General features: G+C 66.4%; 1 protein-coding gene across 7 annotated transcripts; it reads left to right on the top strand.

Moving 5' to 3' along the window:
• The first annotated feature begins 248 nt into the window (after nt 1-248).
• On the top strand, nt 249-8,033 carry NUDT14 (nudix hydrolase 14). 7 transcript variants are annotated; one of them, XM_070514469.1, is made up of 6 exons: nt 260-431; nt 2,367-2,489; nt 3,190-3,541; nt 4,202-4,266; nt 4,469-4,706; nt 7,718-8,033. In XM_070514469.1, the coding sequence occupies exons 3-6, from the start codon at nt 3,525-3,527 to the stop codon at nt 7,956-7,958; spliced, it is 561 nt and encodes a 186-aa protein (XP_070370570.1). In that variant the 5' UTR covers nt 260-431; nt 2,367-2,489; nt 3,190-3,524; the 3' UTR covers nt 7,959-8,033. The 7 variants fall into 7 exon arrangements, with proteins under 7 accessions (XP_070370564.1, XP_070370565.1, XP_070370566.1 ...); XM_070514466.1 differs by having other exon boundaries at nt 266-431; nt 3,498-3,541; XM_070514468.1 differs by having other exon boundaries at nt 296-431; nt 2,399-2,489; nt 3,498-3,541.
• The last annotated feature ends 4,225 nt before the right edge of the window (nt 8,034-12,258 follow it).

Here is a 12,258-nt window from a genome sequence, read left to right as displayed (position 1 = left end):
ATCCTCCCCAGAGCTGCACCGCAAAGCCCCCTGCCCCGACCATGACGTCCCAAGCCCCGAGCACCGGAGACCTCTTCGGCCCGTCCCCTCCTGTCACGCCCGCCCCCGCCGGCCCGCGCACCCGGCCGGTCCCCACCCCGCGCGGCTCCTGCAGCGCCCAGCCCACGCGCGGACCCCAAGCAGGGGATACCTGCGCGCCCGCGCGCCCCGCCCCCGCAGCGCGCCCGCCCCGCCCCGCCCCGCCCCGCGCGCACTGGGCATGCCCAGAGCCGGTCACGCGCCCGCCCGCACGAGTCCAGCACCGACCCTGCCCGCGTCCGCCCCCGGCCCGGCCTGCCCCGCGCGCCGCCATGGAACGCATCGAGGGGGCGGCCGTGGGCCGCTGCGCAGCCTCGCCCTACCTGCGGCCGCTCACGCTGCACTACCGCCAGGTGAGCCCGCCCGCGCGCCCGCGCTTCCGCGCTTCCGCGGCCCGCCGCCGGCTCCGCCTCCGCCGGGAGCCCCGCCCACAGCACTGGCGTCCTGGCCCCGCCTCCGCCGGGAGCCCCGCCCACAGCCTTGGAGTCCTGGCCCCGCCCCCGCCTGGAGCCCCGCCCACAGCACTGGCGTCCTGGCCCCGCCCCCGCCGGGAGCCACGCCCACAGCACTGGCGTCCTGGCCCCGCCCCCGCCGGGAGCCACGCCCCTCGCGGCCTGCCTTCCCGCCAAGCGCCCGGGCTCTGCGAGCCGTCCCGTTCGCAGACCCGGAGGCCGCTCTAGTCGGGTCGGGGCCCGCGCAAAGACGTTCGGGGGACCACTCATCCCTCCAAGGAGGCTTTGCTGGGCCCCGACCCTTTTTGCAGAGGGCCGCGTTGGGTTCCCCTGGCATCAGGGAAAGTTTCCTGGAGGTGGTGGTCTCCGTCTGGGCAGAGGAGGAAGTTCGGGAGCGCAGCAGGGAGGCCGTGAGGGAGGCAAGAGAGGGAGCTGGATGGGCACTGGAGAGCCTCCCAGGTGGGCTTCCTCTGAGCTCGCAGGCTGCTTCCCAGGGCGTCCCCTCCTTGGGCCCATCACCCCATCAGCCGGGGAGCAGGACCACGGCTGCCTCCCTTGGACCCAGGGAGGTTCACATGGAGTGTGTGCTGGGTGGCTGGGAACCGGCTCTTTGCAGTCGGCCCCCCCTTTTGCTTGCCCACTCCATCTGCCCCAGCGCGTTCCTCCATGCCGTTCAGACGAAGAACGCCCTTCAGCCCCTCAGTCAGGGCAGGTGATCCAGGTCTTTGGTGCCCCTGGACCTGCAGTGTCCTGTCCCTCCTTCCTCTCCGGGCCCCTTCCTCTCAGCAGCCCTGTGAGGCCCGCCTGGCCCCCAGCCTGGGAAAGCCCTGCACCCCTCACTTTCCCTGTGGCTGTATCCCTGTTGGCTCCAGGGCACAGGGATCGTCCGTCCTGGGGATGGACCCACGATGGCACTGGTGGCTTGGGGCAGAAGTGGGGTTCAGTCGAGGGACAGAGTGGGGACATGGAGGTCACTGCCCTTCTGCCTGGCGTTGGCCTGAGCTGGGGATGCCTGATTGTGGCTGCATGGCCCCCAGGGCTGGGGTTCTGGGGGGCAGCAGGTAGGGTGGTCCAGGCACCTACCTGCTGTGGCCTGGGGCTGCAGCCCTCTCTCCGCCATGCCCCTTGAAGTGCGCACGGGTCCTGGCAGACAGACAGACAGACCCACCCACCAGAGGCAGGGCACCCCCTGTGGCCCTGGGAGGGATGAGCTGTGTGCACACTGCAGTCCTGTCCCTCTCTCCCAGGACCCCCAGAGGATGAGCCAGGCCTGGGCCCCTGTGGGAGGGGCTGCCTGGGCCTCGGTGGCCATCCCTGGACCTTCCTCCGCACCTTGCCTTGGCTGGAACCAAGGGTCTGACACATGTTTTGGTCTTGAGCCAAGAGGGTCCCTGAGACCTGCATGGGTGACACTCACCCTGAGGGAGGCAGGGGGCAGAGCAGGCCCATGGCCGACTAGGGGGGGCAGGCCTCCCCTGGAGCCCGTCCTGGGTGGGTGGCTTGCCCCGGGGTGGCCAGACTGCAGGCAGGCCCAGGCTTGCCTCCCTGGGGTGGTGCCTCACAACAGCCTCCCAGGTGGCCCGGCCTGCAGGGCACAAGGCCTCAGCCCTCCCTTCCCCTTGGAAACCAGGGCCCTGCCACCCCTCCAGGACACCTCTGCCTCAGGCCGAGCACAGACCAGTTCTCCCAGGTCCCCTCTGACCAGCATGGGGGTCTCTGCCTGTGAGGTCCCCTCGCCTGGATGTCCTTCTCTCACTTCTGTGGGGCCTGGTGTTGTGTCACTTCTTCCAGGAAGTCCTCATGAAGTCTGTTCCTTAGCATTCTCCCTCTCTGCAGCCCCAGTTACGCTTTCTGTCTCTGGCGCTCAGATCCATGTCCCTTTTATGACCTGGACAGAGTCCCAAGGCTGGGGCTGGAAGCTCGCCAGGGCCTCAGGGCTGACCCAGTGGTTGAAGGCAGGTAAGCTACACATGCTGGCGAAGTGCAGCCACAGGGCAGGCCTGCCGGTCCAGCTCCGTCCACAGAAACCCCTCGGGGAGGGGGCGGGGCTGGTGGAAGGGCCACTACCTGCTCTTACCCCCAGGATGGGAGCCCGCCTGGGCTTGCGGTGGCCAGCTGGCAGGATTGTGGGTCCCTCCCATCCCCTGCCTGCTGAAACCCCGCTAATGTCAGTTCTGGCTGCCCCCAGGGGACCCAGCCGAGGCCCCTGCCCCACACGACCCGTTCATTCACTGACTGCTGCCTGAGCCCTGGGAGCCCGTCAGGGCTGGGTGCCGGGGGAGGGCAGGGAAGCAGGCTGGTGGAGGGAAGTGACAGGACAGCAGGACCACAGGATGCGTGAGAGACAGTCCAAGACAGAAACCGGGCTGGGGAGGGGGTTGTCCCACTGTCCAGTCACCATTGTTGAATCACCGTGTCCTGCAGCGTGATCTCCCGCCCAGCTCGGGCACCACCCCACCCCAGCCACTCCTGCTGCTGGTGCTCCTTCAGGAGGCCGGCCCCGGCTGCCCTCCCATCTCTCTCTGTCCACTGGCCTGAAGGAGGGTCAGCGGTGAAAACCTTCTCTCAGCTCTGCCCGCTGGCACCCTCCCTGCCCTGGCCCTCCCCCATGCCCCCACGGTCCTTCCCATACTTGGTGACGGCGTACATCTCTTTGCAGCTCCTAGTGCTCAGCCTGTGCCCGGCGTGACTTGGGCTCTGCCTGGTGTGCCTTTGCCCGCCTTTGCCCTTGTTTTCGGCCTCACTCCTGGAGAGCGTCAGGCTGCCCTTGACCTCCCTGCCCAGCCCGGGCCGCCACCCCCTCCCCTGCCTGCCACAGCTCCTGGCTGCTGTGGGCCCAGGCCATGGGCAGGTCTCCCTGGGAGGGGCTGGTGCAGCGGGTCTGCTGGTCTCCTCAGCTCCCAGAGCACGTCCACCCAAACCGGCAGCTCCCTCGGTGCACCCTGAGCGCTGCCTTGCCTCTTTCAGAACGGCACCCAGAAGTCCTGGGACTTCATGAAGACACATGACAGGTGAGGGCCCAGCTGGCTGGGCTGCTGGGGAAGCCCCAGAGAGATGTCCATGGGGACACTGGGCCCTGGGCTTGGAGCCCCACCCCTGCCTCTGCATTCTGCACCCCTCCTGTCTCTGAACATCCCCACCCCGAGTCTTCACTCTCACTTTCCTTTCTGAAGGGTCAGCCGAGGCCTGGAGGCCGAGCTGGCCCCCGGCGTGGGCTGCTGGGACCATGGTAGCAGGCAGGCCCCCTTGTACCTGAGAGAGACCATCCAGGGTGCCCTTGCCCCCCAGCATCAGGGGAATGGCTGAGCAGCGACATGGCTTCAGGAGTGTGGCTGGCAGGCAGCTGGCCAGCGGGGGCCACATGTCCCATCAGTTACCCGGCTTCAGCTGCTACCACCCCTGACCTGCCCAGCTGCCTAACGTGTCCATCCCCGCCCCCTTCCCCCAATCCTGCCAATTGGAATACAGCGGGCCAGGGTCCCAGCCCGACTGTGTGACCCCGTGAGCTCTGGCCCTGCCTGGGCCTCAGTCTCCCCATCTGAGCAAGGGACCCGATTTTCCTGGGCTTTTGGGAGAGGAGGTGGGCCAGGAACAGGAGGGTGGTAGCCAGGGGCCCCAGGGAGGTGAGGTGGCTTCTGCACTGAGCTCTGTCCACCACCCCCTGTCCACAGTGTGACCATTCTCCTGTTCAACTCTTCTCGGAGGAGCCTGGTGTTGGTGAAGCAGTTCCGGCCAGGTGAGGCTGGCGGGGGGCGGGGGGGGAAGGGGAGCTCTGCAGGGTCACTTGCAGGCCCCTGTGGGCCTAGAGTCAGAACGCAGATGTGGGGAGAAGCTCCAGGGGAAGCTGAGGCCCCATAAGGGGTCTGGCCTGGGTGGGTCACATGGGGGTGGCCATCGCGTGGCTGTAACTGTGGTCTACCCTCCCTCCCTGCAACCAGCTGTGTACGCCGGCGAAGTGGAGCGCCGCTTCCCAGGGTCCCTGACAGCCGTGGACCAGGACGGGCCCCGGGAGCTGCAGGCGGCCCTGCCCGGCTCGGCGGGGGTGACGTTCGAGCTGTGCGCCGGCCTCCTGGACCAGCCGGGGCTCTCGCTGGAGGAGGTGGCCTGCAAGGAGGCCTGGGAAGAGTGTGGCTACCGGCTGGCCCCGTCCGACCTGCGCCAGGTCGCCACGTACAAGTGAGTGGGGCTGGGCCCGAGGTCCTGCAAGTGTGGGGAAGGGCACCCTGCCGTCAGCGGGGCCCCGAGGATGGGACCGGCTGCCTGGAAGGCAGTGAGGGGCCTGTTCCCGGGGGCGTGCAAGCAGAGCGATTCCTCCTTGTCTTTCAGCGTGGGGTTGGGGGAAGATTGGATAACGTGTACCTCTGTCGAGATCCAGGCCAGAACCCAGGGCTCGTGGGGCTGGTTCTGGAGCATGCTCGGCCCGTGTCCCCCCACCGCGGCCTCTAGCCGCCAGGGGCCTGCTCCGGTGGCAGCTGCTGCCGACAGATGCCTCTACTTCCTGTGGGATTAAGCACGGGGCGCTGGGGGTGGGGGTGAGTCACACATCTGCGGTCAGACAGCGGCTCAGGAATGAGGCAAAGGCTGAGTCCTGGGCCGGGGGTGGAGCAGGGGCTGCGGCACTCCTGGGGAGGGGGCACTGTGGCCTGGAGCCCCGACTTCAGGGCCTGCCCCAGCAAGCCCGGGTGCCCCCCGCCGCACGCTTCCCACGAGGTCTGCAGCTGGGGCCATCTTCCCAGGATGGGACGTTGGAGTGAGGCCTGTCCCCTGCCCAAGGGACACTGTAATGGGCCCCTGACTGCCGTGAAGCCCGGGGGCAGGAGGAGGGTCTCACATTGTCCCTCCTCACGCTGAGCACCCACCGGCCCCTGGCAGCCTTCTCCAGAGGGCGAGGGCCTGCTCTGCTGCGGGGAGGGCCAGGGGGCTCTGCCTCCTGTCAGCCCAGCACGGGGGCCACTCAGCGTGGGGCCCTCGTCAGGATCTCCCCCTGGCCTGGGGGGGCGTGGTTGGAGTTGACCTCCAGCCCCAAGAAGGAGATGAGCCAGGGTCTGCAGCCTCCCCATTAAACATGGCATTTCCACGCCAGACAGTCAGCCTTCTTGGCGTTATCTGCAGGTGTCCACTGTGTGACCCCCGAGCCTCCCAGCCCTGGTGCTGGGGGGTGGGGAGAATCCTTGGAGCCTGACCGGGGGTAGGGGTTGGGCCAGTGGGTGGGCAAGGAGGAAGGTGAGTGGGAGGTGTCCTGGAGGGGTTCGGGTTTCCCCGGAGTCGAGATGAGCCTGGGTGGAGTTCTGGCAGCGGGCCGCATGGCCAAGTCTCGGGGCAAGTGGATGCGCAGCCCCAGCTGCAGTGGTTCCACAAGCAGGGCCTCTGGGCTGTGGCCTGATCCTGAGGGTGCTGGGGAGCCAAGAAGGGTTCTGGGCAGGGAGCAGCCTGCTCAGACTTGTGTTTTGAAGGTGAGGGGTGGCTGTGAGGAGGCAGGACTGGACAGCACTGTGGCCGCTGTGTCTCAGGCCAGAGACTGGACAGACAGCAGAGCTCATGCTGCCTTGTAGCAGGTCCATGGCTTCCTGTCCACGGCCCCAGAGGTGAGCCAGGCCACTCACCTGCCAGCCTCAGGTGACACGGTGCAGGCACTTGTCTGAGATTGCCCAGCTGAGGACGTGATTGAGTGAGGATGGATAGGCAGTGCCTGGCCAAAGGCCACGCCCGTCTCCTTCACAAGCTGGCGGAAACCGGGACTAGAAACCCCACGGGCTGGCCATCAAAGGCACAAGCCGTGGCTGCTGGCGGAAGTGGGTCACCAGGAAGGGTCCGAGGGAAATAAGGGGCTGGAGAGCGGAGGAAGCAGCTGGGCGCGGTTAGTCTGGGTGAGGGCTCCCCTCCTGGGGGGAGGGGGCCTTGGGGACTTGGAATGGAAGCCCCTTCAGCTTGCGCCCCACATCTCCAAGGGCAGCCCTCCACCCTGTAGGCCTCCGACCGGCCTCGGCCAACCTCCTGGGGTGACCTGGGGTCCCCCTTATCCCCTGGATATCTGCCCAGACTCCCCCTGGTTCCCTTCTCCCCCTGCAAACCTGTGCTTGGCCTTTCCCCTCGGGTTCTGGAGTGCAGACTGGCCCCTCCACCATCCCCATCCTCATGGCCATCGCTTACCACAGCTGCCCACTCTTGCCTCCCTCCGGCGCAGTCTGGGCCACTACCCACTGAGTGAGGGGACTCCCTCACGCCCCTCTCCAGCCTAGGACCAACGGGGACCTCGCCCCCATCCCACCACCACCGTGAACCCTGGCCGCTTGCCCAGGCCACCTCGTCACCTGCTGTCCCAGCCTGGAACTGGAGTCCTGCAGGGCTGGTGTGGGGAGCCGTCACAGGCTGGGGCCGCCCTGGCTGCTGGGTGTGTCCCTGCCTCCAGCCGGCCTGGAGCCCTGAGTCTGTGCTGCAGAGTGACCCACCAGGCACTCCAGGGCTTCCAGCAGCACCTTTACAGCCTTACAGTGGCTGTGGGTCAGCAGTCTGCTTAGGGGGGAATTGGGTCCTCTGCTCATGGCCTTGCCAGGCTGTGGTCAGGGCGTTGGCTGGGATTGTGGTCTCGTCTGGGGCTCAGGGTCCTCTTCCCCGCTCACTGATTGTGGCAGAATCCAGCGCCTCATGGCTGTGTGTCTGAGGACCCCATTGCCGGGCTGGCTGTTGGATGGGACCATGGTCAGCTCCTTGAGGCCACTGGCAGGCTCTGACTGTGTGGGCCCCTCACAGCGTGATGGCTTACTTTGTCTTCAAGGTCGGTGGGATAGTGTCTCTCTGCCTTCATCCGTCTCTGACCTCTAAATCCTTGCCAAAGAGCTCACCTGATTAGGTCAGGCCCACCCAGGATAATATCCCTTTTGATGAACTCAAAGTCAACTGATTAGGGTTCTCAACTGCATTTGCAGAATCCTTCCACCTTTGTCATGTGACATACCCTAATCACAGAAGTGATACCCAGCATGTTCCCAGGTTTCCTCCACACTCAAGGGGAGGGGATTACCTGGGGTGTGTACACCAGGGGTGGGGACCTTGGGTGTGGGATGGAGCATTCTGGAGTCCTGCCTACCATAGGGCTGGAAGGAGCAGAGTGGAGAGGGCTGCGGAAGGGACAGGGGTGGCTGGCGGGGCCTGTGTGGGTGGCTCAGCAGACTCTTCTTGACCTGTAGGTCTGGCGTGGGACTGACCGGCTCCAGCCAGACCATGTTCTATGCAGAGGTGACAGACGCCCAGCGGGCGGGCCCGGGTGGGGGCCTGGCTGAGGAAGGCGAACTCATTGAGGTCGTGCACCTGCCCCTGGATGGCGCCCAGGCCTTCGCAGACGACCCGGATGTCCCCAAGACCCTCGGTGTCATCTTTGGTATCTCGTGGTTCCTCAGCTGCGTGGCCCCTGGCCTGAGTCCCCACTGAGACTCCAGAAGGTCTGGACAGAGGTCGGTGCTGACCACTCACCCTGCAGATCCAATAAAAGCTTGTCTCCCTCCAGCCTGTGTCCACAAGTCCTGAGCTGTGATGATGGGCAAGTGGGGGCACTTGGGAGGGCTGGAGTGGGGCCAGGGAGGGTGGGGATGGGGGCTGCCCCCGGCCGCAGAATGAGGCAGCTGGGTCTGGAGGAGGAGGCTCGCACAGAACTGCAGGCTGTTGGGAGGGCACGCGCCCCCTGCTCCTGGACAGGTGCGGGGCCCCTTCTGACTGCAGCTGCACCAGAGCCCCGCTCTAGGAGCCAGAGCCACAGCTGACCTGGGTCTGGTGCCAGTCGCCCCTGTGTTCCCTGGGTGGTGGGAGGTCTCACTCCATCTGCCGGCCTGTGTGTGGTGTGGCCTACAGACCCCAGAGGACTGCTGCCCTGCACACTGGCTTGTCCCGAGGGTCAGGGACGGCGTGAGCAGCCCTCCGTGACCCTGGAGCACTGAGGTCACAGGAGGGCTTGCCGTCCACTCAGCGAGGCACCCAGGTCGGCCTCCGTACCCACTGGGCTGGCTGGAGCCCGCTGTGGGGAGCGTGTGCCCATCACCACGGTCAGGGGCCTTTGCAGGCCCTGCTGGGCCATCTGTTGGGGGTGGGGGCCCAGTGTGAGGGCCAGGGGGCTTCCTGGAGGGAGGCCGGCCTGACCCTGTCTGAGGGTGGCAGCCTGGCCCCCAAGCCCTCTGCTCGGCCCCTTGGGCGGTGCCATGGGGGGCGGGTTGGGGGCAGCCTGGGTCAGGGCCTGCTGACCCTGCAGAGGGTGAGGTGGCCAGGGAATGCTTTCCCCAGAGGCAGGTGGGGACGGGGCAGCCGGAGTGACTGGGAGCTTTGCTGGGAACTGGACTTGGTGCCCTGTGCCCCAGTGTCCCTGGGACTGGGCCCTGGGCGTGAACAGTGGAGGACCCCGGGCCAGGACATGCTCCCTCTGGGTCCCGCTGACACCCCACTGTCGGGTAGGGGTGCCTCACCTGGGCTGAAGTCCACAGGCCCTTCTGTCCCTACCTACCCTGCCCCAGGCTGACCCCAGGCAGGCAGGTGCTTGTCCTGTGCGGCGTGGGGGGGGCAACCCAGGTCCCTCCCTCCCTGGTGGCCTGGGGGCTGCTTGTGGCTGAGTCCTGCTGCAAGCAGCAGCGCAGATGGCCCCTAGGCCTGGCATTCGAGGCCACCCTGAGGAGGGTGTTCCCAAGTGGCCCACTTCAGCGGCACCACCTGTATGCAAATGCCGGCTGGGACTCAAGTGGGGCCATCCAGGTGGGGCCTCCTGGGAGCCCAGCCAGGTGAGTGACATGCTGCTGGGGAGGGCCCTTGGGCATGTGGTGTGGGTCCAGGGGGCCACGGGGCTGTGCTGCAGTGTGTCTTGAGGGGCCCAGCTCCACCCTGTCCAGAGGAGGCCCCGGCAGCCCCAGTGCGTCTGGAGAGTGAGTCTCAGGACAAGAGCTCTGCCTAGCTGGGCCACCCTGCCCTGCCTCCCTCCCTTGCAGCTTCCTGATGCCCACCTCTGGGCCGGCCTGCAGGCGCTGCCCACTGTCTCAGAGGGACCTCTGGTTGGCACTGGGTGGGGCCGGTGGCCCTCTGTGCCCTGGGGACTGTGCCGGGCTCCAGACTGGCGGGGGTGGGGTGGAGGACAGGCCCCTGGACTTGGGTGTGGTCCAGACCCCTCACTCTGCTATGCAGTCCGATGGGGCAGGTCAGCAGGCACGGCTGCCTGGCCTAATGGAGCTGGCATCGATTTCCCGGCACTGGGGGGGGCTGTAACCGGAAACTCCCCTCCCAGGCTGCTATATTTAGCACCGCAGAACACGGGCGGAAGCACCACTCACTCCTGAGCTCAGCTGGCTCTGTCCAAACCCTGGACAGCCTCGTCCTGAAGCCCCCTGGCCAGGCTGAATGGTCCATACCCTGTCCCTGCCTTGTCCAGCACGAACTGAGCATCCCCTCTCCCCTGCAGAGCGTGCCCGAGAGAGCCCCAGGTGCTGGGGAGCTTGGAGAGGGAGCCCTGCAGGCCAGGGGCAGGTGGAACTGGGAGACTGAGGGGTGTTGCGGCCCAGTGGGCCCCAGAATAATAATGGAGGCCTTCCTGGAAGAGGCGGGGCAGCCTCGTCCGGCAAGAGTAGAGGCAGGAGCCCTGGCCCCCACTGGGTACTGGGTGGGGGGTCCAGGGCTGCCAAAATCTCTGCAGGGGGAGACCCCAGGAGGAAGGAGGCCCAGCAACCTCCAATGCCCACTCCTTCCCCAAAGCACCCGCCTTCCTGACTTGAACCTGGGCACCATGAGGTCCAGCCTGTGGCTCCTAGAAGGCAGCACAGGGACCGTGAGAGGGAGGGGGCTTCCGTGCCCTGCAGGTGGCACCGTGCACAGGGAGGTGGGGAGCCTGTCCCATAGACAGGTGTCCTGGGCCTGCCGACCCCTGGTACTGCCCTGATGATCAACCAGCTTCCCTGGGCCCAGGGGAGCCGGGTCCCACCCCCAGAGGGCCTGGTGGGAGACAGATGGGGCCAGGCCACTGTCTCCTGGGCTTTGCCAGGCAGGCGGGGGCTCTCTCTCCGGGAGGCAGGGCTGGCCAGTGGGAAGGGCCTCAGGGAGGTTAAGCTTCAATCTCAAGACGCAGTGAGCATCTCCCACTGGTGCCTCCAGGCCAAAAGACTCCATCAGAGCAGGGAAAGAGCCTCTGCCAAAACGCAGCAGCTCCTGGAACGGCCCACAGCAGGCCCTGCCATCAGCCACACTGCCCGTGAGCTGGCCCAGGCGGTCCTTTCCTCCTACAGCCCACAGCTGGCCGAGAGCAGGAAGCTTTGGAGGTGGACGAGGGAGGGGCATGTGGGGGGTTGTTCTCTGGACTCTGCCTCTTACTGACACTGGAATTGCCCCTTCCGCAGCCCCTCTGCTGCCAGGCCTGGCCCGGCCACTGGCTGCTCTCACGGCAGCATGGCACTAGCCACTTATGGCCTCTGGGCCCCTGACCTCACCCCCTCCTGCCCCTCCCCCTGCAATCATGCAGCCCAACCGGGGTTCAGTTGCTCGCTGTGACTTCCCGTTTGTCTTAGCAGGAAGACTCCAGTCTAGTCAGGGAGGCCCAGGGCAGCCCGGGGCTCCCTGTCACCATCAGCCTCACCTATGCCCCTTCCTCTCTCTGCCTTGGCCATTGTGTCTTTCTCATGGCGAAAGCCTCCCTCAGCCCCAGGGCCTTTGCATGTGCTGGTCCCAGCTCCTCACCTGGCTGACTCCTGCCTACCCTCTGGGTCTTAGCAGGTCCCCTCCCAGCTTGTCTGTTGGCCTCACCCTTACAGTTTGTCACGCTGCATTATTTGTCTAAGTTCTCTGTCCACCCCTGGACTGGGAGCCCCCGAGGGTGGGCAGGGGCTGTGTCTGCCTTGTTTACTGCTTGGCCTGGGGCCACCCTGGATAGTGGGGCAGTGGGCATGGGCACAGGCAGGCAGGGATGGAGACCTGGACCCCTGGAACTGCGGGGGCCCCTCTCCCCTCCTGGGGCCTTGGGTACCAGGTACCCACCCCTGGGCCAGAGCAAAGAGGAGAAGGCGTCTCAACAGCGAGCCCCCTGCCCCCACAGGCGGTAACTGCTGCCCACCCGTAGGACCAAAGCGGCTGCAAGGCTCTGAGCACAGCGCGCATTCCCTTATTTGGCGGGGGTCGCTGTGTGTGGCGGTGCCTGGCTTGTGTCTGCCCCCCGTCCAGCCTACCGAGGGGCTCAGGTAGGGATGGGCACTCAGAGTGAGCAGAGCCAGGCTCATCCCTTCAGGGGCCCCCAGCTGCTCCTGCAGGCCTGGATCCTGGAGGGGTCTGCTCAACAGGGGTGGGCAGTGGACCCCGTGGGGGTGGCATTCCCAGGGCATGGGGCCCCTTGGGCAGCTGCATCGGCACATCCTAGTGAGAGAGAGAGCAGTGTGTGCCCTGAGTTCCTCTGCCATGCCCCCAGCTCCTGAACTTGGCCTCTTTCAAAGCTCTCTTTCTCCAGGAAGCCTTCCATGCTCCCCGCCCTCAATTGTGGCCATGACCAGCTCCAGGCAGAGGGCCGCACTCCCAGCGCCCAGCCCAAGGCCCCAGGCAGGTTTGCCCAAGGAGCCAGGGGAGAGAAGACAGCACAGCTATCGTGGGGACAGGGCCCTGTGGACCATATCTGGATCCCTAAAGGCCAAGGTGACCTCCAGCCCGCGAAGGGACCCTATTTGGAGGGGAGGTGATGCCTGGAGACAAGGAGCCCTTAGTGTTGACTCCGTGGAGGGGGGCT

Source organism: Equus asinus, chromosome 7, assembly GCF_041296235.1.
Source record: "Equus asinus isolate D_3611 breed Donkey chromosome 7, EquAss-T2T_v2, whole genome shotgun sequence".
Taxonomy (NCBI): Eukaryota; Metazoa; Chordata; class Mammalia; order Perissodactyla; family Equidae; genus Equus; species Equus asinus.
Note: the sequence above shows the minus strand (reverse complement) of the source record. Positions and strands in the feature narration are given on the sequence as shown.

Bases quoted from the DNA above. Each gene is read 5' to 3' on its own strand.
- NUDT14 (XM_070514463.1), top strand. From the start codon at position 351: ATGGAACGCATCGAGGGGGCGGCCGTGGGCCGCTGCGCAGCCTCGCCC. The intron at 3,542-4,201 runs GTGAGGGCCCAG...CCCTGTCCACAG, and splicing joins TTCATGAAGACACATGACAG to TGTGACCATTCTCCTGTTCA. The intron at 4,267-4,468 runs GTGAGGCTGGCG...CCCTGCAACCAG, and splicing joins GGTGAAGCAGTTCCGGCCAG to CTGTGTACGCCGGCGAAGTG.